The sequence below is a fragment of the Corvus moneduloides genome, chromosome 1 (assembly GCF_009650955.1).
Source record: "Corvus moneduloides isolate bCorMon1 chromosome 1, bCorMon1.pri, whole genome shotgun sequence".
NCBI lineage: Eukaryota > Metazoa > Chordata > Aves > Passeriformes > Corvidae > Corvus > Corvus moneduloides.
Genome location: NC_045476.1, coordinates 158,328,785 through 158,354,746, shown reverse-complemented (window position 1 = coordinate 158,354,746; position 25,962 = coordinate 158,328,785). Strand labels below are relative to the sequence as shown.

At 40.4% G+C, this 25,962-nt stretch overlaps 1 protein-coding gene across 1 annotated transcript in view; it reads right to left on the bottom strand.

Moving 5' to 3' along the window:
• The window catches only part of TG (thyroglobulin), a 147,602-nt gene that overhangs the window by 64,650 nt on the left and 56,990 nt on the right, over nucleotides 1–25,962 (bottom strand). The window contains exons 32-38 of the mRNA XM_032110165.1: nucleotides 24,661–24,726; nucleotides 15,511–15,645; nucleotides 14,475–14,639; nucleotides 13,128–13,350; nucleotides 9,939–10,032; nucleotides 5,943–6,102; nucleotides 1,124–1,323 (exon numbers count right to left, since the gene is read on the bottom strand). Coding sequence (XP_031966056.1) covers nucleotides 1,124–1,323; nucleotides 5,943–6,102; nucleotides 9,939–10,032; nucleotides 13,128–13,350; nucleotides 14,475–14,639; nucleotides 15,511–15,645; nucleotides 24,661–24,726 — 1,043 coding nt within the window. The remainder of the gene's footprint in view (nucleotides 1–1,123; nucleotides 1,324–5,942; nucleotides 6,103–9,938; nucleotides 10,033–13,127; nucleotides 13,351–14,474; nucleotides 14,640–15,510; nucleotides 15,646–24,660; nucleotides 24,727–25,962) is intronic.

Below are 25,962 nucleotides of genomic sequence, written 5' to 3'. Positions count from 1 at the left end.
CCCCATCCTCAGCTATGTCAGTAAAGGGTTTGTGACTTCAAAGTAGGATGAAACTGAGAGAAAAGGACTCTGGGTCTTCTAGAAAATTAAATTCTATTCCAAGAGCTGACTAAAAATCTAGGAACTGTGTGAGGAATTATCTGAGAATTACACAAAAAACCCAATTAATGAGCAGCAATTTTCAAAAACTTCCATTGCCATCCCCACTAGAGTGATGCAATTAAAATAAACTTATTGAGCCATGAGGATGCAAAAGGCAAGTTATGTTTCCTGAAGCAAGGGCACAGTGAAGAAAAATTAGCTATTGAATTAAGATGTCATTACTTTCAAGGCAAGATTTTATTTAATTGGGCCCTCAGCTTCCTGAACCAAGAATTCTATCCCACTGCTCACTGTTCCAAGGCAACACTGCTAGCAGAGATCATTTTGTCCAAGTACCATTTCTGCTGGATGTATAAACTTCCTCTGGTGATTAAGCCTCATTTCAGAGCACACTGAGCTTATCTGAGGCTGTGAAGATAAATGGCAATATTGATGCTGACAAAACTGGTCTCAGAGTCCTGAGATCCAACACAGGAAAGGCTGTAAGAATATGGATCACTTGAAGTGACTGAGAAAATGGGCTAAGCTGACAGGAAACAACCCCATCTGTAAACCGATTTTTACTCTCTGAAACTTGGTTTTTCTTTTAAATGAAATCTGTCATAAGATCTGATAAAAAGACTGGATACTTAACACGTGGGAGTTTGGCTCATCAGTTTCAGAGTGTAAAAGCTGCTGACCAGCAACCATATTTATGGAATGGAAACTAAGCTGTTGTACCTACAGGTTACGAAACAAGGTTATTTATATAATTCACAAAAAACCGCAGTGACGAAAACTGGATTCTTACTATGAGTAAATCAAACACCAGAATGCATCTCTTGTACATCCTGGTGAAGCATCCAGCTCCTGGAGATAACAGTCACAGGTGAGATGAAAAATATCTACAGCAATAACAGCCCTGTAAGTGCCATCAAGGTAAGCCAGAAATAAAATCAACACCCACACACTGCAACATCCTCATCTCTATAAGAACATCCTTTCACAATGCAGGTGAAGCTGAAGCAGGAATGGAACTTACCATCAACAGCACTCTCCTGAAAAGGTCCCTATCCGCTGTCTCGGTGAGCAGGTGGATGCTGGTGACATCCGCCCCACTGCGGTCGGCTCCCAGGGAAACCCGACTGGGATCTCCCCCAAAGCTGGCGATGTTCTGCTGCACCCACCTCAAAGCTGCCAACTGATCCAAAAGGCCAGCATTTCCCCTCACCTCAGCAGAACCTGGTGTAGAAAACAAAATATGGCTGAAAAGAAAACTATGAACACCGAAGTTTTGAGTAAATGTTATATTTTGAGCAGCTCTTGCAGCTGAGACTTGACAAAACTGATACCAGAGTTTAAAAGTCTGAGGTGGTCTCTTCCAGGGTAATCACTTTACATACCAACTCCATTTCAGCTTTTACCACTCCACAGGGCAGCCCTGGAGGTGCCTCTTTGTGTGTCCCAATAACAGAAAGATAACACTCCAACTTCTAAGCTTCACTAGGACACATCATGGCAGGAGACTTGAGTCCAGGCTCAAGTATCCATAGATTTAGCCATAAGATTCTTTTTCTACATAAGTAGCTCAATCTTAAAATGAATTAAAAGCAAACAAAAAAATCTGTGTGTTTGCCAAGTTCTCAAGTTGGAAGGGACCTATAAGAATTACTGTTTCCCTGGAGTACATCTGATTGTATGTTTCCTTCCTACACCCCTTTTACACTTGTCCTGCCTGACCAATCATTATAAATCACAACATCTTGAATTTTTTTTACACTCTTCCAGATATTATTTTAAAACTTATAATATTTCTGTCTATATCCTTTAAGATTGTCCTATGTCTGATAGAAATCTGATATTTATATTTTTTTCATATTTTTGTAAACATAAAAACAAACAAATAATTAATCTGGTGCTTCTCCTAAGTATGACCACTTCCTTTTCAACCCCAAGAAGTGGTAACCTGATACTTTGATTAATAAGAAACTAATGCTGAAAGCATCTAATGATGCAACCCTGTAGGTAAGCTTGATTTTATGTCAACAAAAGCAGAAATAAGTAATTCCTCCATGGTCTGTAAAAAAGGAACAGAAAATTATTATTCGCTGTCTACTTTTTTTAATCCACAATGAGCCATTCATTTTCAAAGTTTTAAAATTCTTCACACTTAAAACTTGGAAAAAACCAAAAACCCACGGGATAAAAAAGAAAAGCCGTGAATAGAAAAACAGCTGAAACTATTTGTTTCTTCCGTTGCCAAGATCAAATAATACAAGTTTAAAATAAGGATAGGTTCAGAAACTAGGAAATCAAAGTTAACAGAGTGTGGAATAAAAAGCTGCCACTTCTTGGACAGGTCTTGGGCAAAAAGCAATTAAAGTGCACATCCTTTGCACTGCTGTAATGAATTACTGAGGTATCAAACACACCAGTTTACACAGCAGAATAAATATAGAGCAGAACAGATTACTGTTAACCTTTCAGGGCTTAGAGATGCCCACACTACAACAGCCATTGTCAGGAACAGCCTTTCAGTAGGGCAGCCAAAAACTGAATGGCCCAAAAACCTGACCTATAGCCATTGTTTCAGATGATCAGTCCAAACCACACCAGTGAAGCAATGGAGGAAAAGCTTTCTCTGCTTAGTTTTTTTTGGTTTTGTGGTTGGTTTTTTGGTTTTTTTTTAGTTTGTTCTGCACACCATGACCAGTTCCCAGAGTTCTCAATTCAGCAATAAACCCACTCTTTAAAAAGGAAATCTCATTTTAAGGGCTTGCTGCATCCCTATTGAGACTACTCCAAAGGAAGTGAAATCATAGAGCCCTTCAGGTTGGAAGAAACCCTTAAGATCATCAAGTCCAACTGTTAACCCAGCACTGCCAAGCCCACCACTAAACCATGTCCCCAAGTACCACACCTACCTGTTCTGAAATATTCCCAGGGATGGTGACTCCACCACTGCCCTGGGCAGCCTGTTCCAACGCTTTACAATCTCTTTGGTGAAGAAATTTTTATGTGCAGATCCATGTAAATATTTTAGCCACACAATCTGCCTTGCTACCAGTATACTAAACAAAAAGACCTAAGAGGGAAACATAACCAGTTCCTTGTTCCCTGGCAAAAACCACAACTGGGTTGTGAAATATACCACACTGGAGAACAGATGCATGCATGGACATTCATAGGAGTTAGACTGAAAGAAACATGTCTGCCAGGAATCTTTTCCACTGCCACATTCCTGAGGACCACAGGAAACTGAAAAGAAACCAGAGTCCTTGTGTGCTTCCTTCTGTTATTACTAAACAGGAGAAGAACAATAGTGCTAAATAAAAGCATGAAAATCATTCTGTTTTATATGACTTCATGGAAACTTAAAAGAATAAAACCTAAAAACATTACTTTCTTCTCCAAATTCTTACCATCCCTATCACTGGCAATTCACCTTAATTTTTCTGAATGCAAAGCGAGAGGTGAAGGCACTTGTAAGAATGTGCATCACTCTTTGCCACATTAATGGGTGACAGCAAATTAAATTAAGCATCTTTTATGCATAGAAGAAAAAGAGCTCTTTCACTTTTTGCAAAAGCCCTGCCACTGGGAGACCAGAACAACTGTAGAACTAACAAAAACTCCATCCAAACAAAAGAAAATCTGTTGTTTTCACTACCCTTCAATTCCTTAAAAATCCATTTAACTCCTTCCTTTCTAGTTTGCAATTTATAACAACTCAAGAGGATTCAGCACTTTGGACAATGAAATTAGTATTATTCACAAATTCATAACTTTTATTTCTAACTGTAGGGCCTTTTAACAGTCCTGCTTCTAGGTCCTAAGGGTGAACTTCTGTCTCCTTTGAACCCAACAGCAAAAGTTCCAAAGGACCAGGCAAGAGACTGGAAAGTTAATGGTTAATGACTTAAATAATCACCCATCTGTTGTCACAGCACCAAGCCTGACAGAGCTCAAGGTGTGTTTGGACAACCCTCTCAGGCACATGGTGGGATTTTTGGGGTCTCCTGTGCAAGGCCAGGAGTTGGACTTCGATGATTCTTGTGAATCCTTTTCAACTCAAGATATTTTATGAGTCTAGGACTGTATGATTTTTCCAAACACACATCAAGGACTTCCCAAAGAGGAAGAAGCCAGGAAAGAATGCACTTTTCCTTGGCCACAGCTCCACAGTACAGAGGAGCAGGAGAAGATCCCCAAAAAGTCCCTGCTTGTAATGCATCATCTCTGTCTGAAGGTTTGCAGGAATGCCAACCATATACACCAAGCCCATGTATTGACATTTTGGGACATGCAGGCGGAACCCTGTGAAAAAGAGACTGGATAATTTCCCTGATCCCTAAATTATGGGCCATCATATAAATACTGCTACATCATATTCAGCCCAGCCAGCAGTTTCCACTTAAGAAGAAACCTAGGTGAGTTTCACAGGGCTGAAGGAGGGTGGTGGGTAATGTGTGGGCACTGCTGTGTAATGGAAGCTCCCACAGCACATATCCACACTGCATTTGGCTCTAGACAAAATGAAATGATGGTATCACTTTCATAAACATCAGGCTTGCACTGATGAAAACAGTGATTTTTTCCCCACATACACCCATAACCAACTTCTTATCTAAGTAAGGAGCTTGTAGTGCCATCACTCTATTTACAGAATGCAAGACAGGCTTTGCTGGAAGTGAGCTTTGAACAAAACAGTAAGCAGAGAAGGGCAACAATAACCAATAATTGCAGCTCCAACCCCAAATTAGGCAGAATCAACAACATCACTAGCATTGAACACTCAAAAGAATCATGAGGAAAAGTATGTAGGTCAGGTATTTTCAAATATGGCAAATACGACTTCCTAAAGGTCATAAATATATTAAAATGCACACTAAAGAGACCGAGGATTGCCACCAGACTGAAAAAGAGTTGCACTTGCAATTGTTGCATTTTCTCTCCATGAGTCTCTACCTTAAGTTCCCCTTCCCCAGGCAGAAGTGAAAGACAGTAGAAAGAAAAGTGTTCCCTACTTGCCTAAAAAGGCAAGATGAAAAAAAAAAACAATCCCCAAGACCAGACAGCACAAACAAAAAGGTTTAGGGAGATAGAACACGTTTTCATGCGTACCTGCCTCTTTGTACAAGACAATATCCTTTTTGTAATGGGGATTTGTATAATTTTTAATGGCAATTGGTATTAGGAGGCAGGAGGGGGGCAAAAGTCCTTTACACTGGAACGTGGGGAAGGGTTGCAAACAGAACATGCAAAAGTACAGTCGCATCCACGACAGTACAGATTCAGATTAAATGTTGCAAGTCCTTCAGAGAAGTCAGACTGAACTGCTGAGGAACCAATCAACTACCTTTGTGCCATACTTTTAATCCTTTCACATCCTTCTTTCCATGATCCTGAAGTTATCTGTCTCTGCCTCTTCCCCACTCTGACATGGGCACAGGAGAGCATCAGCAAAATTTCATGGATGGAACAGGTTGGAAGTTGGAGCCATTGAAAACCGTACCCACAATGGTAGACTACTGGAATTAGTATGAATTTTGATGACTAACCTATCTTCACATGTGTCTGCAAAACTCAATATCCAGAATGCCATCTGAAATCAGAAGTCTAGCCAGTGCTTTGATATAGATACTTGGGTTCGGTTTGCTGCTGTCCCTGTTCCCCCAGCCACTCCCCTTTCTCTTCTGATCAAGTCTCCACCATTTCTCAGTCATACTTTTTCAAAAATTAAAATAATCGGTGAAAGATAAAGATTTTTCAAGTTAAATAATAACTTTAAAAAATAAAAATCAGAAATGGAAGTGTTACAGAATGCATAATCATGTTTGCTCTGGAAATCCATGACTTACCAGTGCTCAGGAAGCCAAAGACACCGACCCGGTAGTTTGCCATCACAACAATGATGTTACCAATGGCAGCCAGGTATGATCCATCTAGGGTTGGCTTTCCCTCCTCAGCGTTGTAACTTCCCCCATTGTGGAAGAACAGCAACACTGACATGTTTTTGACCTGCCATGACAACGACCAGATTAATATTCCTGTAGACAGCTTTGGTAGGTCACTGATGAGAACACAAGCAGCTTCCTCATGAACATTATCTAAGCCTTTTAAAGCTCTTTAACAGTGACCATAAAGAGGGGATATCTGCCTATCTGTCTAGAATTTAAGGGGTGTTGTCCACAGTTGTCCACAAATTGTCCACAATGACCTATATATCATTAAAGAGGGCACCATCTCCAGTATAAAGAAGACCTAACAGGTCCCCTTTGTTCCACCAGCCAACATCTCCTCTAGGCCAGCTCCTTCTGCCTTGGCCACTGAGCATGTGGTGTGCTTGTCTTTGCTAGACCACATCTGCTTTACACAAACGTGCAGGAAAAGTTCAAACCAAGTGAGAAACAGGAGAAGGAAAAGGCCTGTTGGGTTGCTCCATCTTGAGTAAGACTAAGCCAATAGCTGTGCATAGCTGCTTCCTGCTCTCAAGTCTTCAGCACTCAAACACTGCCTAGTCTCAAAAATGTCACTTGACATTGATATTGATAACACTCCATGCTCCTTCAATCCCCATGGAAATTTTCCCCTACCAGATATATAGAGGGATCGTTCAGAGAGGACTTTGTCTCTGCAGAGGAGAGACTCACATCTCATGAAGCACAGAGGGACTCTGCCACAAAAGAGCCCAGTAGGATTCTTGGAATGGCAAAGAGTCCTGTCTGCACCCATGTAATCGCTCCTGGCAGAGCCACCTGATTTTGCACAGAAATAGAAGCTTTTTCCCAAAGCAGCATCAGGTGTGGACCCCCTCTGTGCACAGAGCAGGGCTGCAGCCAGGCTGCTGCTGCATGAGCAGCAAAAAGGCAGAACAGCCCCAGGACACCTCAGCACTTACCAGCAGGTTACAGGTCTGCCAAGATGACACTCAAAAGAAATATTCTTCAGTGAGCACAAGGGGGGAGCTTGGTTTGTTTTTTTCCTTTTTTTTTTTTTCCTTTCCTGTAGCAGCATCAAAGTACATCTGGGGTTGGTTTTCCCTGCACCTAGAGGGCATTGAGCTCTCTTGCTGTTATTTTCTGGATGGAGCTTAGCTAAACACAGCAGTCCCATCTGTTCTGGCAAAGAATGTCTCCAGCAAAAAAACAAACGGCTGTATGGGAGAAGCAGCAGAGTACTGATGGCTGCAGCATCCTGCAAAATCACAGATTAGCAGGCAAACTACCCTCAACTGCCCTTAATTTGCACAAAATTGTGTGCACTCCTCACTTATCTCTCTGATGAATCATCTCAGGGGCTTCTTGTGAACATGACAATGTTGCCAAGAGAACACAAGAAATTACAAGCACTGAGACAGTTGTTTTTTCTCATGAACTTCTCTTGAATTGAAACTGCCTAACTTGTACTGCCTTGTCCCTGGTTCCCATTTCTGCACCGCATGCAAGACAGAGAGAGATGGGGGTGAAGAAAAAAGTTAAATCATCTGTTATCACACGGAAATTCATTCTGGAGTACAACCACATCGAGCTGTGTCAGCTAAAATCGTATTAATCATTATTTTGAGCCTGCTCCATCCCCTCAGCTCAGCATGGTTAAGCCTGAGGCTTACACTAAGCATTTCCCAAGTGTCCACACCCTCCATAGCACTATGACCTCCAGCTGACCCGTAAATTGCATATTACAGTATTCTGAGTGACTTCACACAAAAAAAGCTTAAGAAGGGCAAAGACGGGCAGTAAAATTTGGAAATGACAAACCAAAACAACAGTTGCAACAGATATGGAGTAATTCAGGGGAAGACTTAGCACTGGGACTGTGCACAGAGCCAAGCATCTGGATGTAGCATTCCAATTTCTGGTCTGCACCATGGTAAGCCCAGCAGCTCCATCATGGTCTCATGACTGCAGGGGCTTAGGTCCCATGTGCAAACCCTGCAAACCCTAAGGGGGGAATGAAATTCAGCAGCCACCAGGAAGCTGCAAGTCAGCTGGAAGTCTGAAAAGCTTCATAATATTCATAACCATCTTGTCCATCACAGAATGACAGCATGGTTAACCTTGTGTTGGGGCCATCTGGTCCAACCTCCCTGCTCATCCTTCTGTAAAACACTTGATGAGCTACTTGGCAGGGATAGATTTAAACTTGACCAAGACAGGCAACCTCCAGTGTTTTTACTACTGTACAATATTGCTCTGTAAAGAATTGAGTGCAGTGGGGATGAGTAGGAAGAGAGATAGTTTCTATTCCTATTTAATGGAAATTTTAAAGTCTTGATCTTACAATTGAACTTTTTCTAAATAAAGGCAAAGCACAGCTTTGCTTTGCTAGTGTGACAGGTGGTGATGATTATAGGAGGGAAAAAGCCAGAAGTACCAGTTTAACTGTGGTACATGTAGCTATGGAAGTAAAATGATGTCATTCACCTTCTTCACTGCTTGACACTTTGAGAGTCCTTTGGTGACAGACAGCAGCCCCTGCACAGTGCTCTTTTTCAGGCTCAAAATGCTCCTGAATGACCCCTGCATTCACTTCCCTCTGGGAGATTTTATATTACGTATTTACTAGCTAATTTAACTTTCCATGGGCTGAAAATCTATAACTATCTCTCTGTATGTGAGCAAAAAATAGAGCTTGCCACAAAAAGAGGCAGGAAAATGCAATGCCTTCTGTTCCCAGCTACTTCTGCAAAACCAGAAGCTTTAGTCCTCTCCTGGACTAGACTTATGCATGTGAAACTGATTTTCTTGATTGGACCTACTTCTACCTTACACGTCTACAGAAGGCAGGAGAGATTCAGTTCACAGGACTGACAAGGAGAAGAGACAAGCCTATTTAGTCTGGTGGAAAATACAATGCCTTCAAATAAACTATCTTGAAAGCAGCTCTTAAGCATAGATGGCAAACTGCCTGGGACAGTGACCTGATGGTTTCAATAAGTGGTGACTGCACTCAAGGCAAAATGACAGTCTCATGCTGCAGGGAGAAGATGGACTGCTGGTCCCTCTGGTGATTAAAATGGGCCTGCGAGGGACTCTCTGTGCTGCTGTCAGATTGCTAAACCAGCTCTCTCCAGACATGCAGTATGACAGACTCATAAATTTCTATCACAACAACCATCACCTTCTGAAAATTGCCAGTACTGTGGAAAGAAAAAGTTCTTGTCTCTGGGCCCACTCTTCAATGGGATTCACATGTTATTTATCCCCAGCCCCCCAGGGGTTGGCCAATCATTTTAGCTTGGCTTTAACGTGAAGCTTTCTTTTATATCTGTTTAGAATGAGAAAAATCAAGAACTTTCCAATGACAATCCCTCATATTGTACCAGTGGCCCAGTAATTTTTGAAATGTCTATTTTTAAGCTTTGTGAGCTGGCCACAAATCTAGCATTGCTTGCCACCCTCATTTCGCAACAGACCTCCCACAGATGTCAACAGGGGAACAGTAAAGATGAGGGGGGAAAAAAAACCATCAGCAGGTCCCTGACTGGTGGTAAGTGTTGATGTATTGTATTGCAGTATTGTCTCCTGGACAGATGGTCTCCTTGCAGGAACACTGCCATCTCTGTCCTTAACTTCTCCTCCTTTGTTGCCACCTTCTTCTCATGTTTTGTTTCTCTGTCTCTCTCTTATTTCTAGCTTTTTAGTGTGCTGTCCTCCTAGCCACCCAATGCAGCTAACGCAAAGACTGTAGGGAATACTCTTGTACCAGTAAAAACACCAGAGCACCTAATTTAACTTTGCAGGCTTTGTGAACAACACAGGAGAAACAGCCATTCCTGCCAATTAAAAGTACTTTGGAAAGAGACAATGTTCAGCTACAAAAAAAAATCGACTTTAATTACATCTCTTACTTACAGTGGTGGCAGGAACAAAGATGTGCAGATACAGACAGTCTTCACTGACAGACTGTGAAGGGGCCTCTCCATCTCCTGGCTGCCAACATGCTGCCCTAGAGACACAGAGTGAGAAAGTTACAATAAAAAAGGCTTGTACTCTTCTTCCACTGATGCTACTTCCTTGTATTCTGATGCATTAGGTTAATAAAATCTGTAAATCTCGATCATATTTAAAACTGTGCCCACCTATAGGTTAATAATAGGTGTGTGGGTTTGTATGCACACACATAATACATTGTATTTGTGTGTCTAGAACCCTTCCTCAGACACCCTGCCTCATTTTAAAATGCTTAAAACTTGAAAATATGCTTTCAAAAAACCCACACTTTACATAAACTGCAAAAAAATAGCACCAACTGCAAGGGGAGCAGGGCTGGGGGTCTCAGGCACAGTGTCCCCTTCTACTGGCTGCACACCTACAAAATCCACTCTTTTGCTGAAATGCTGGTTATAAATTTAAATTTCTAATAATCTGCGGGCTACACACATTTTTAGTTATTTTTAGTGGTCTGTGGGCTACATTTCTTTGTTTTTAATTTAAATTCTAATGGTCTGTGGGAATATTTGTTAAGTTCAAAATTTTAATGCATTTTTAAAATCTCTGCTCTAAGCATCATAGCAGACCATTAATAGTGTCAATTAAAGTTAAAAGTACCCTTTCAGTAGGAATTCAGCAGCCAACTGTGTAGAGAAAATAATTTTCTGGCCATCATCTGAATGAAATTCATCTGCTTAAGCATATTCAAGCTTGAATCAAGTGGATGATTTTTGCTGTTCAGTGACAAGCTAGTTTGAAGCCAGTTCCTTCTATTTCACAGTTATATCCATACCACACAATGAGTTATGGAAAAAAAATCGTAATTTATTAGTGAAGAAGCCAAAAGAGGCTTTGGAAAAGATGGTAATATCTCCGAGAATTATTTCCAAATTACCATTTTTAATGCCCTTGTAAAATTTTGTCCTGAAGGTGTGAAGAAATTATTAGAAAACTACAAGCAAAAGGACCAGACTTAATGGAATTCTATAATATTTTTTTTTCCGTAAGGGAGATTCCTAGGATGGTGATGTCACTCAGCAACTTTCACACTGACATAGTGAAGCACATCATCTCCAACCAAAACTGTTAAAGCCATTTTAGCCAGAAAAAATACAAAATCCCAGGCAGGAAACCTTCCAGGACAATAGGTCTTACACTATTAATCATACAGCTTTCCACAGGGCAGCAGGGATCATCACCCGTTATCATGGCTTTTTTTTCTCCAGCTCCCAGGAGAAAGGCTGCCACCTGCTGAAGCAAGTCCACAACTCTTCCAGCAGCTGGAGACTTCAATACCTTGCTGGAGTTTTGGGTTGGGTTGATTTGGGTTGATTTTGGTTGGGGTTTTTAAGATTTTTAAGTCTTTAATCAAGTCCAAGCTCAAAAATAAATATTTCTCTTCCATCTGTAATGGCACTGTGCTAATGGGTATTTCTTATATACAAATTGAGCAGCATCAATATAGAATCCTAAAAAAATCAACAGTTTCTATACATAAAGTGAGGTCTCTCCAATTTCCCAAATGTAAACTCAAATAATTGGTTTTTTAACCTTAAATGAATAACAGAAGATAATGGCATTTTGGATAGGAAGAACTGTGAATTCAAAAGACAGGAACAGATTAACTAAGGTCCCTAAATTGTTTTGAAAATCCCAGCCAGGATGCTCATTGAAACCCCAGGTCTTCAAGGGGAGACCACAGAGGCAGGTGGGTCTAACTAAGCCCTACAAGACACCACACTGTGGCTCAGACAGCAAGAACTGCTGCTGTGTGTGCTAAACTAACACCGCTATACACCTGAGGAAACAAAAAGCCACATCCCACCAGATCCCTTCGATGTACACGAGGTTGTGGCTGCTGTGGTTGTGCTGTTCACACCTCCACAGCTCAGGTGCAACCTGAAGGACGGGATCACCAAAGGCCAAATACACTTTCAACTCCCCCGGTATTTGCCTTTTAATAGCTTTTGGACAGAAGAGATTGATCTTCTGGGTCCTTCAGCCTGATCTCCTGGACGCTACTAGGCAGAGAATTTCTATATGAGGCCCACAGCTTCTGGCTACATCAGTATTTAAGCGCCCCTGTTGGATTAAATGTCTACAGATTTATGGCTCAGCAGGAGGAAAATATATTTGTATAAATAAAATAAATGCCTGTATAAATACTATTCAGAATGGAAATGGACTGGCAGCAGACAGTTGGTGGAGAGTTATGCAGAGATTCAAGGCAATGGAGTGTACTGGAATTTGCCTTTTCTCTTGAGGTACTTGCATGCTTTAACATATAGATGGAGAAATTATTCTCTTTGCTAAGCAAAGTCTCAAACTTGTGTCTATCTGTACTGTGTAGGTTGCTTAGCAAGAAAGGACATGAGTATTGTGGTGATCACTCCAGCAGCTTTCATATCTGTAGGAACCCAGAGTGCCGAAAATATTCTCTGCCTGTTTTTAAGGGTTCTTACCCCCCTGAACAACACTCTTTTAACCTCCAACCTTGGAAAAAATTACCAATGATCAGACAAGAACTAGAAAATACAATGGTGTGAATTAGGTGATAGACTACTATGTAAGATTGTCACAGGGTGAAAAACTTAGCGGTTTTGGGCTTCTCTTCATAGTAAATAGATAAGAGTAAAAAATATCAAAATGGAGGATTGTTGTTGTTCTCTAAACCTTCTTCTCCTTCTTCTACTACTCCATATTCTGCAGTAAAAGTAGTTTGGAATGATTGGATAGAGAATTCCGCAGTTCCTGCCCATGTTACTGAATAATTGGTAAGAAAGTGAAAATAATATATGTTTTTAGTAACTATTGGTTAAATTATCTTTAAAAGGCTGTGTAAATCTTGATAATTAGACTTCACTCCTGCTTTCTGTGCTCTATGCTGTACCTGGGTCACGCTAGTGGCTCTGTTCCTCTGATAAGACTTAATAAACAACTATCTGGCAGCATTGAAACTCCAGGAAAAGTCTCGGTTTATCTTTGAAATTCCTTGCAAGGACTTCTAGAAAATTCTCTCCCATCAGGAGAGATTTGATTTATGGCACGGTTCAGTGTCACATATCCCTGGAGGGACAGGCACGCCCGCAGATGGCCATGGGGGTTCCTTACCGAGCCACTGTGGCATTCCAGGTTTCCACCCAAGCAAAGGGCTCTGGGGGACTAAAGCGCCTCTCTCCAAGGGGAGGGGCAGCGTAAGGGATCCCCAGGAACTGGCTGATGTTTCTCCATTCTGATCCCATGCGGATCACCTGGGATTTGCCCATCAGAAGTCCATGGGATGGGATGTACACGGTTGGGGTTGAATTCAATTCAGAAATGGGCAGGAGTAAACCTGTCATAGGGGGAACAGAGGAAAAAAAATTTTTTTTTCAAGTTAGTACCATTTCAGAAATGAAAATTAGACCAATTTCCCATAGTTTTAAACTGTTAAGTGTCCACTTCTTTAAATGAAACACAGATAAATTTGTGATAGTTTTCCTATTAAAAAGTTCATTTAAAACAGCTGAGTGATACCTCCTGCTATTTCTCTCCTAAAACAATGTATTTCATAGGCAAGAACAAAACTCTAAGACATGGGACCAAAACCTGTACAGAACAATAAACACACAAGTCTAGCTTTTATGTCTCAGTTTGTGATTTTGTTTCACTTGGCAATGATAAATCCCCTTTTCTCTTGTTGAGTTTCAACCCAGAAGGTTCTCTTTGACTTCACAGAATTTCAGTGAAAAGAAAAGGAAAATTTTCTCCTCTTTCCCCTTATTGTTACCTGGGTTCTAATTATCTCTAATAAATGAAATAAAATGAAATAAAATGAAAGCAGTCTCTTTAAAAATCAAGGGGAATAAACCCAACAAAACTCATAGTTTCAAATAAGTATGTAACCAAACGAGAATTTTTACTTATCTACACTGTCTACACGACTTCTTTTTCTCTCTTAAATAATTTTCACTTCTTTAAAATGTTATTTCATCCTGTTTAGGGAGCAAGGATGTCTGGCTGGTTTTTTTTTTTTTGTTTTCTCAAGAGATTGTCCTTAATACTTTCAATTGACACTGGCTTTTCAACACTCCTAGTGTTATTGTCTGAGCTTAAAAGGAAGAGCATATCAAAGCATCTTCTGCAGATGAAAAGGGAGGAGCTGGATTTTCATTATTGTTGTTTGGTTTTACTATTCTGCACTTTCTAAAACATCTTTCATGAACTAGACTTCCTCTGTTATGCCTGCTTCAACACTAGAGGGCAACACTATGATTCATGCATTTTTAAAACAGCATTTGTGGATATTTTTCCCATCCTCCTGGCTGTAACTCCACTAAAACAGCCGTGGGCAAGTGTCTAGGAGATATCCAAATTGCTTTATGTCTAGTGAGGAATACCTCACTCCTCCATTCACAAGAACTGTGCACAGGCCACCACAGATGAGGTCCTTCCTCCATAGCCTTAACCTGTTCTTACCTTGTCTCCTATAGATATAGGTAGCAGGTTCTTTGAGTAAAACCCAGCAGCTCTGCCCTTGCAGGCCATGGGTGCATATCTGTGTATCAGGGTAGAAAAGGCACCTTATGGCTGAAGGCTGGATTTCCAGTGTAACCACTGTACATGACTGGTTCTTTGAACAAGCTATGAAATGAAACATGAAGAAAAAGAGCAGGTAAAATGTATTCTCACATTGTTACACCATTCTTAAAAGAAAGGTTTTACAACAGGTGAAGCCACAAGGATATGGTGTAGTTCTAAAGCTGAATAATGGGACATAAATGTCCTCAAATCCCAGAAGTCTCCAAAATAGCCGAAGGACAGAAGGTTATATTGGTTTTAAGATGGAGTAATACAGCGAAAGAACTATTATCACAGGTTTTAGAAGGAGAAAAACATCATCTAGTAAAGTGCTGATAACCGCATCTGAATTCTAACAGTCCCCAGTGAGTAAGTGGGAACTTTCCCTTATTTCTACCACTCTGTGGCATTGAGGAATTCCCAGACGTGAAATTAAAGGACTCTTTGCTGTCTATTCAGGCTGTAGATAAAAGCACTTCTCTTTGCTGTTACTGCAGCTCAAGCCTTGCTTCCTCCCAGCTCTCAGTTAACCCTTCCTCACGCACCACTGCCACAGATTGCTTTAGGTAATGGCAGGTGGGTTTCTCATCTGTCCCAATTGATGAGCTTCCCTTAACTGTTCTTTAGAAAAACAAGACATCATTGCTTTAATTATTTGCTACAATATTGTACAATGCCTGGAGAAGTAAGAGATCTCTGTGCCCAAGAGGTATCAAAATTACCCAATCACTGTATGGCATTTTAAATCTATTGTATCTTTCTTTAGCTAAACTACTTCAGGTCCCCTCTCTCAGATTAAGAAACAGTAGTTTCTTAATAGTCTTTAAAAACAAGTAAAATCAGTATTTCTATGTTAGAAATGGGAAAGCTATTCTTGGTTTTTCAAGCTCATAAGTCAGTATTTTCTGTAAAGCTGTCAATGACCATTTCTTACCAGATAGGCAAAAATCTCTGGCAGTAGAGAAGTCATTGGATATATCTCTACTAACATGCATAACTTCAAAGTTTGAGATGGATGAATCCATAAGAACAGATGACACATTTAAGGGTTGCCATGCATCCACATACTCTGTAAAATGAACCACAAAAAAATAATATGGCTAGAAGAAGCAGCAAAAACTTCAGAGGAAGCTAATATAGAGTTAAAAGCATTGGGGATTTCCCCAGTGAACAAGCGTCATCTTACTCTGCATCAACTGAGAATAAATTAAATATTCAAAGGTCTGTGACTGACTTGAACATCCATTCCCAGATTCAGAGGTCACATATTACGTGGTTTACAAAGGTATTTAGTAAAGAAATAGGCAATCTAGAGCAGTTTTATCCAGATTTGAATGTAAATACAACTGATTTAAATAAAAGGTTACTTAACAGGCCTAATTGCATTAAAGGGCATGGGTCATAATGCTTGCACACAAGTTCCTGAAAAGGTACAGCCACTAACTTCTTGGAAAGCAATTGGAAGTTAATTTGATCATTTCAATTTGATTTGGTGGACAGAATTATATTTCAATTCTATGAACAGTTTTAATGTCATGTAACTTCTACATAATTAAGATTTCATTTAATTTCATAGGCACATATACACAAATATGTACATGTGTATAACTATAATCATGCCCATTACATATATGTATATTTCCATATATGCATTTTACACGTATGTACCTGTGTGAGCATGCATATGCACATATGTACTAACTCTGGTATTCCTCAAGAATTGTCCTTTTATCTCACAATATATTTAAAAAAAATACCACAAACATTTTTTTCACATACACAGATAAAAATATCTGAGAACTCTCAATTTTGCACACAGAAGACAAAAAAGAAGGTTTGGGACAGAATGAGCCTTTAATTATTTTAGTTCCTTTCAGCAGTTCAGTATGCTGTAAAAGCAAAAGGCCCTGCTGCGGCCAGTGAGTCAAAAACAGTAGGTTGGTGTTAACCTCTCCATGTAATTGTAGGGTGAGGACAGAGCAAAGTCAGCAGTTCCTCTGCTATTCCTAGTGAGCAGGTCTTGACCTTGAGTTCATTGACCCACACAGATGCGACAGTCATTTCATGAAACGTTTCTTTTAGTCTACTGAGAAATCAGTGGCTGGCAAAGATGGCCAACATTTCCTTTCTCCCCCTCTCACAGAAAGACAGTTTGACCATAGCACTCAACATCAGACCTGAGGCTGAGGTCTGGAGTCCATACAATCAACTTGAAATCCCTGGTGTTGACACACTTGTCCAGTTGATGAGAACCCAAGACCCAAAACACACCACAGACAAGGCTGCATCCTTCCTCGAGCAAATAGGCAGCGAATAGCAGTGACTAATTTAGTTTTCATAATTATTGTAAAATTCATGACAACACAGAGTAACTGCCACAATTCAGGGCTCTACAATGACACAAAAAGTCTTTGCTTTTGCAAGGTACATCCTTCACTAGGAAGTGTAAACCTCAAGCATGAATTATCTCACAAAGGACAAGCTGAAAAATCCTGATGTGCTACCACCACTGCCAAGGCTGTTGCCTTAGGGCTTGGTTCCTTTGCCATGCCCCCTGCTAAAGAAAACATCTGATGGAGTGATGCACTGACCTACTGTATTCTATAGAACTTCCCAAAGTTCAGGTTTTGAACTAGAGGCAAGAAAGCAGGACTGGGTCCTGTGGGTCCTCTACAGCCACCTCAAAATCATTCCATTCCTGTTATACTTGTGAGCAACTCTTCCAAAAGAAGGAAGATTGTTGCTGCCTGTAGATACCTTCCACAGAAGATTAAGGTCCCCAGCTAAGTAGAAATAAAGGTTAATTTGGTGTTGCCCTGTTTTATGTTAACACCACAAGCTGACTTGAGTCACAGAGAGGCAAAGTCATCAGCAGCACTGCATCCAGAGGGGATCTGAATTAGTCAGGAGCAATGGCCCTGAAGTCACTGCTTGACTTGTGTAACAGAATTACTGCATTGGAATTTTTTCCCCTTAAGAACTGACTATTCAATTATTTTAGAGGAAGAGAGTGATTTTAGTCATGTGGAAATGACTATTTTTCATATTGTCAATGGTTTCTCTTTTTAAAAAACATGTCCTATGAGCTACTGCATGACCTGAGTTACAAAATTTCAGCCTCTACATCTAGGGTGACAGTTTGTGGCACTTATTTAGAAAGATACTTTAAAAAACAGACATAAATTTTAAGTGATGGGGAATTAACCATTACATCCCCTCCTGAGATTTTCTGCCCACATTACTAGATCCCTCAGGTCTTTCTTTTCCAGACTGAATTTCACCAATTTATGTTTTCAGTTTGGGTTTGTTTGTTTTTTTAATGAAGATATAAACAAGAAAAGATTTCTTTTATCAATATGACTCAAAGCCTGTTTTTACCTAAGAGCCATGTTGCTATCCTGTGCTGGGTACAGTACCAGCACCTGAGGTCCTACTATGGGAACAAGCAAAATTTCTAGGTTAAGACAAAGCTTCCAATTACCAGCTGTGGTTCTTTCAACGAGAGCCTTGTCTGGATTCCACTGTAACACAAAAAGTCTGGGTGCACCAGTGGTTTTGGAACATATTTCCCCAGACCCTTTTCCCATAGCTTCCCTGGCTCACTGAGTGACTTTGGGCAAGTCTCGTCATCCTCACGTGCCTCCATTCCCCATAGGCCAACCATTCAGAGGGCTCCTTGCTCTCTCAGGAAGGAAATTCAAAACGAGTCCACAAAAGCAAAATAAACTTTTTGGATTTACACGTCTGACACTTGAATTTTGCCTCCTATACCTATTTCACAAGCTACACTTTCTAGTTCTACATTAGAAGATATTTATTTTATCCCTTTATGTGGAATAGAGTAAAATCGGGAGCATACATTTTATATACATATAGGCACACTGGGCACGGAAGAGTGACCACTCATGATGCAAACATCCACAGATCATACATTCCTATCTAACCTGATTATTCATTTCCCCAAATCTCATAAAAGTCACCCTTGCCACCGCCCACATGGGGTTGTTCTTTGGGTTGGCTTGGGGTTTATGTTGGTTTTTTTTCATTCTCAGTCCTGGACGAAGCATTCATAATCTCGGATCAGATTTAAATGCTGAGACTCCCAATTTTTTTTCATTTCCCTTTATCTGCCCAGCTGACCTCAGATGCAGAGAGATATAGAAACATTAATGCTTATTTTAACAACAGAGCAAAACTCTTTAACCCAGTGCCATGCATGACACCACGGAGGACATTGGCAGCCAGCAGTGAACTGCTAAAGAGATGTTGGATATTGGTTGCTTCTTCCCTTCTCCTGGAAGCAGATCCAGCAACACCCACAGCCATGCACACCCATGCTTCATTCCATGAGCAAAACACGACTTTCCATGGCTGATCTAAACTTGTTTCATATAGAAACTGCTCTCACGAGGCAGAGCTACAGACTGGCCCTGTGCTACTGGCAATGCATGGTGCACCTGATAGGCTGGAAGACATTTCTGATTTATATTGGGGTTGAGCTCTGACCTTCCAACCCACATTTTGGCAAAAGCTTTCATTGGATAATTACAGCCCTCTGAATCCAGCCATCTCCGTAACTCTTATTGCAAAATTATAGATGTCCCATACAGAGAGCCTCTCTCTTCCAGATGTTCTTGTTTGGGTAAGCAAGGTTAAGACTGGATTTGCAAAAAGACTCACGCTGGCCTTACTCTGTTCCCGCTCCAGTCACAAGATCACAAGACTGGAATAGATTCCTGAAGACATAGAGTTCAGCCTCCCACTTTCACAGGCAATGAGATTATAAAATCCTTGTCATAAAGTCAACAAAAGCTTCATCACTGACTTCAGTGGAAGAAAAGAGGCATCAGCTCTGAGTTTTGCTGCAAATTTAACACCTGATATAAGGAAACAGAGACACAGGAGGTGCAGTAAATAACAAGTTAAATTTAGAAGAAAATTTGTGAAGTTGAGGATGGCAATATGAGGTTAAGGAGGTACATAAATCAGAGCTCTGGGTTCAGTATGCCTGATTTATGCTTAAAAGACAAATTGTGATCTTAATTCTGAAATCTGTGAGCCATATTAGTAGCCCTGACTCAAGCCCAAAACACACTTAGAAACTGAACTTGGTGCTTTATATTCCCAGTGTTCAAAGGGGTTTTTTCCAATAACCTGTCTGTACACCAATGATCTTCAAAGACAGCAAATCATCAACTCACAGTGGACTTGCAGAAAATATACTCTCCTTAAAACAGAACTACTTCTTGTTTTTGTTGATCCATTGAGATTTGTATAATTCAAAATTAGTATTTTCTTTAAACTGCTGTATAATAACTGTAATCACACCTCAGACAAGTCTCAAAAATAACAACTGTGTATTTATGGCGTTTAGCAGGGAGCAATCTCGCTATGTTCCTGCTAAATACAAGCTTTCTGCCTCCTTTAGGGTGCCAATTATAGCAAATAATATAGTAAGGGGATATTAAAAATGTACTAGATATATATCCAGGTTTAAAATAAGCTGTTTTCAGAAGGCTAAAATCCTCATATTTACAAACAATAAAAACCAAACTTAAGACCAAAGATAGAGTAATTCCACGCCAGAGATCCATTTTGCTATGTGGGAGCATGGTAAATCAGTTCCCAAAAGTGGATTAAAAAAGGCTGTCTTTGTTTCACACCAAGGATGTCTCTGAAAAATACTCAACATTGTGGGAAAACAGCAAGATAAAAGATACTATTAATCACCAAAGTCAGCTGCATCAGCACTACCATCAGCATCTCTCTTGGGAATGGAAATACCCCATGTGCAGACATAGCCCTGTGGGAAATTTATTGCCATGTTGGAATATCCTGTAGCCACTGCTCTGCTCAGTCCTGCCTCAAGGGAATGACTATAAATCATTAGGGGATCACAGGAGGCAGGAACAGGAAGGGTCTAACAGATCATTACATCCACATGCCTCGGTGGTTTCTCAATTAATTACTTGATTTGCACGGAGTGGGAACAGAGCCCCCGTGATCTGTAGGCAATCCGCAGTGCCGTGCAGGGACCACCCTTTAAGGGCCACTGTCTCCTAACAGTTGCCAAATCTAAGACAGATAGACATGTCCTAGTTAGAACTGAAGATGCAAATGCTCATTAAAATTTGAAAAATTACTGTATACAATTCATAATTCTCATAACAAAGTTAAAAGTCACCAGCATCACCCCTCCCTCATTCACAGGAGTATTTTCAGGCTCTCCAGTCTGCTTTAAGCACAAGTATTCCTTCTATAAATTCAGGTAATATGTCTCATGGATTGTTTTGCTTCTATCAGACTAATTTGTAAACACATAAAAATTACCCAAACTCAAAACCTTGTGCATAAGCTGTTTGAATAACATCATTGCATTTTTGAAAAATAACAGTACAAAATAGATAATTTAAGAACTCATTTTCTTATCTCCCCTAGCTTACAGCTGGCTGCAGGAAGTTCCATCTCAAACCTAATTATGTATGTTCACACAACTGAGCAGAGTTGTTATTTAAATACCAACCTAAGTAACCCAAGACTGCAGGATGAAATAGGAGCATTTTCAGCAGGAGCAGTCTTAAAATAATAGATGTTCTCCCATTGTTAAAGGTACAGATCATACCTGACACTCGCTACAGATGGTTCCACACTCAGTGTCATCACAGCACATGAACTTCTTCAGGGGAAAAAAATGCTCCAAATGTAACAACTTGGACTTTCCCAGTCGGTTCAGGCTGTCAATTTTTCCATCACCATTTCTCAGATCACAGAAACTATGTGGAAATCACAACAGACCAGCAGGAGCATGCTCTGCTCCATGCAATATATGTACAGAAGTAGACGGAAGTATTCATTCAGTTAAAGACAAAAATCACACATTCAGTTAAACACACTACAGCCTGGTAATGAGATGACTTGGAGACTTTTGCCTTCTATCAGAAAGGCTTTACAAAATAGGCAAAACTTGCTGAAGCAACAACAAATCAACAAGAATTCAGGTAGAAGACACTGTGCAGTTCACCTCCCTCCTGCTAGAGAGTAGTGGCCTGCAGGCACTACAGAGCACTTAATTCCCCTTTTTCACAGGCTAATGGGGTATCTAGTGAGTGTTAGAAACATAAAGTAGTGCTGTTTGTAGGGGCAATAATGTGGGAAAAGCCCACTGGAGCCTCAGGCTTTTGAGAGAAATCACAGGGCTGAATTGGGCTGCTTGATAAATAATTCAGTACAAGGCAAAGAACAAGAAGAACCTCGACCCTCCCCTCTTGCTGAGTCTCTCCCAAGATTAGCCTTACACGGGGAAGGGTCTTTTTTTGCATCTCCTTGGTGGTTGCAGCCTGCTCTATGACAAGGCATGAAAAGAAGTCATTCTTGAAAATTACTTTTGTTATTCAAGTTTCAAAGGTCTAGACATTTTATGATGATTACTGCTGATGAACTTCTTCAAAAGCCCAGACGAGGGAACAGAAGGAAAACAAAATCTCCCCCATCATCTTCAAAGTTATTTGAGAGTGGCCTCAGAATGACATTAACCAGCTCCCTTTGCATTCCTGGATTTGTATGTCGAGCTTGGTCCCCGACCTGATCCTCCTCTCTAAGGCTACATCTTCCTTGCTGCAGCCTTCCCCCTCGTTTGAAGATCCTGAAGGCTGGACTTGCCAGGAAAGACTGAGGTGAAGAAGGCACCTGGTCCTTTTCCAGCTCCTTTGTCATCAGGTCTCCTGCCCCGTTCAGCAGCAGACCCATGTTTCCCTTACCCTTCCTTTTGCTACCCATGTACTTGTTGTAGAAAGGCTTCTTGTTGAGATCTTTCTGTTGTTTTATGGTCCTACAACACCTCTACCCACTCTGTTGGGAAGAAAAATGAGTAAAACAGGCAAAACATCTACTTCCCACCAGGCTGAAAATAAGTCTTCTCATCTGGGTTTCTTCACAACACACTGGGGCTGCAAACACCACAGATTTTGAATGGAGCAGCATCCTGACTGCAAATGGGAGGAAGCAAAGTGCTGGGCACTTTGTTCTGAGCGTTGCAAACTGGCTATGTGGGAAATGAGGCAGTCAATGCATTATCTGTCAGTGAAATGTAGGCCTTAATAGTGCTTCAGTTAACTCAGGCTCTGGATTGGACATAACATCAACTTCATGATTTCACAGAGCCTTCTGGCAAGGTTTGCAAATATAAGTATTTTTCTGATCTTTCGATGGAAAGATTTGTATTTTTCACATGTATAGATATGCTTACATGCACACACATACGTATCTACTCACGGCAGTGCCCTTTAAATAGTGACATTTTCTCACACTCACCATCTGGCTACCACAGAGCAGCCACAGCAATTTTTTATCCTCATATAGAAACATTTCCACAATGTACAAAATTCAGTAAATGCTAGCGTTTCTGTGATGCCCAACTCTGAAACAAGTAATCTTCTATAGCACATATTAATATAACATACAATCATAGAGTGTTTGGAAGCAATGTTTTTGAAAATTTTCTGGAACCTCTGACGACGCAGCCCAGATAACAATCTCACCTAAATAACCAGGCTGGAACTTTTACTGTTCAAATGAGGCAGAACATAAGAAGGACAGAGGGTGTCCAGTTGCATTTTGAATGTGCTGCTCCACCCACTGGTGTCAGAGCCCCAGAGTGTCCAGGAAACTGGTGCTAATTTGACTCCCAGATAGATGTGCTTTTTGTAATTCAGTGACTTCTGATTGCTATCATTCCCCAGGACAACCACTCTAATCCAGAATCCTGCATCCTTGTGGGAGGCTCAGCTTGCTGGGGTTTCTTAACCAGATCTCTGCAAACCAGAGACACCCTAGTTGGTCTGCCTTTGGAAAGATAACCTGGAAAAGGGTGTGATAGATCAGGGTTGTTACTAAAGATGAGCACCTCACTTGCTGGAGCTACTGTTCTGGGCAGACTTTAGAGTTGAAAGCAAACGACAGAAAGGCCTAATTTCCTGATTCTCTTATGTGCTGCTTAGGTCACTATTTTCCTAGATTTAAGCAAGCAAGAAAAATGTAAAAGGAAAATACGAAAATTACTACCAAACTTGAATCTGGGAGGAAGAAAGCTTTAGTGAAATTGTTTTCCACATCCATGGGAAAAGCAGTTTGCAAAGGAATTGAATTGCCCAACCTGCATGCCAGGCCTACCCCACCAGCTCTTCAAAGTGTTTCACACAAAAATTATTTCTGCTTACCTACGAAGACAGGAGTTTTCCTTCTATTACATTAAAATGATCATTTAAAAAGTACAAATTCTACTAAAAAGTAGACTGAACTTGATCATGACTGGTGGTTACAGATATGATGATAAAACAGATCATAGTAAATTCTGAACTCAATACTGAAAATCTTTGCAAATATCAAGTCTCCTGCATGCTCAGTTACATATGGTTTAAGGAAAGACAGATACAAACAGATTAAGTATTTGTTCAGATCAAACAGAAAATCAAGGGCAGAGATGGAAGTGATTTCTTAATTTCAGTATAACTGCAGGGTTAAATTGAGTTTTTTAATAACCAGTCCACCCTCTTCCTTTCTGTTACACATAGCATTTCACTGCTATGCCGTGTATTTCTGGAAAGGACACGCCAGGGCAGCCTGTAGCTGTTGAGGATTTGCATATATTTTTAGGGGGATACCGACACAAAGCCCTGAAAGACAGCAGTTAAGTTTCATTTACTAAGAGGGTCCACTCACTTTTCAAAAACCACGTGAGTACGGTAAGATTCATTGTATCTGGAAAGTGATATGACATCCACGCTTATAAATAAATTTCTTCATCAATCCTGCCAACTATTTAGTCTCACTGATCTCATGTGGTGGTGAGTATGAGAAATTAGGTCAGCATCATGGATATGACAGTTCTTTCATTTAAATTATACACAGTTAACGAAAATGAGTAAACACCTAAATGAGTAACCTCATGGGGAACACAAACATTTCATTATGGTGTGGTCTTTCAGCAATATGTACAAAATAGAGGAGGGGGGATTTTTACTGCAGTTTTTTGGGGGGTTGGGCTTTTTGTTTGCTTTTTTTTTGCTTAATACATAAATATACTTACCACTTTCTGGCCCGAGAGGTAAACTAACAGGTGGACACAGGTTAGGAATGGTGCTCTTCAAGTCAGCTAAAAGCAGAAAAAAAAATACCCATATCTGAAAACAATTATACTTAAAAGTTTAAAATGCAGTTGACACTCAGTATTTCCAGCATTACTTCTGGGATCTGGGTGTTGCATCTTCTCCACACCAAGAGCAAGGATGCAAGGGCTGCTTTGCTATCTAAACCTTTTGAACTCATACAGGGAACCAGACTTCCCTGAATTTCTGTATTTGTAAACACACCTACAAGCACTTTTTGACATGCAGTTATGAGCAACTGATTTCAGTAGTTCTGTGGTTTTTTTCAAACCCTTCTTTGTATTTGTGGTTCTGCATTAGGAGAGACATGAGATTCTCTGCTTCCAGCAAACTGGAATTTCTCAAAAAAACAAATTAGAAAAAAGGCCTTTTTCAGCACAACACTTTCCAAATTAAAGTTCAAATAAGAATTCATCATATCCAGAACTTCATATTCATTTCCATACACAAAACTTCTCATTTGCTAATACTTCCCATAAATATTTTGTAATCACAAATAATAAAAATGAAGTTTCCCCTGTGCCTTCATATTTTGTAAAACACTTTGGCTAGTCAAATCAGTTATACATTTTCCACTAAGACATAATAAATGACAATCCCTACAGAAGCTGAAGACAGATCTGATTTTCTGTTAATTTCTTCCACTTTGTATTTCCCATGCATGTAACCAATAGATGTTTCTAAGAACTCTGAGGTTTTCCCGTTCACAGCAGTGAAGAATTGGGGCTATCCATAGCTCTTTCAAATGCTACTCTCTGCTCCTTGTTGACTGAGCTGCAGCTCTGACTATTCAAAATCAAACTGCTCATGAGCAGTGCTGTGCAGCAAACAGCTCACACATCAACTTAGCCTGTTATGAAACATGGAGACAGAAATACCTTCCACAAACAAGACTGTGGAATAAAACCAAAGACCCTGCTTCATGCTAACATCCCACTGCCTACAGTGAATCACTCCTTTAGATTTCACTCATTTTCCTTTTTTAGCCTCTGAACCTTTTTGTTCCTTTTCCTGGTTCCCAGACCTTCAACTCACCAGCAAAACTGATACAAATTTTTGTCTGTAAATATCTCCATTTGCATAAACATCTGTGCCTTGCTGTATGTTACGGTGGAAACACATCTGTAGCTCCCTTGATGCATAAGGAAATGTCACTGTCTCTCCTAACACTCCCTACTTTGCATATACCCCAAGCTCCTCTTCATCGTCCTTCTGTCCATCAC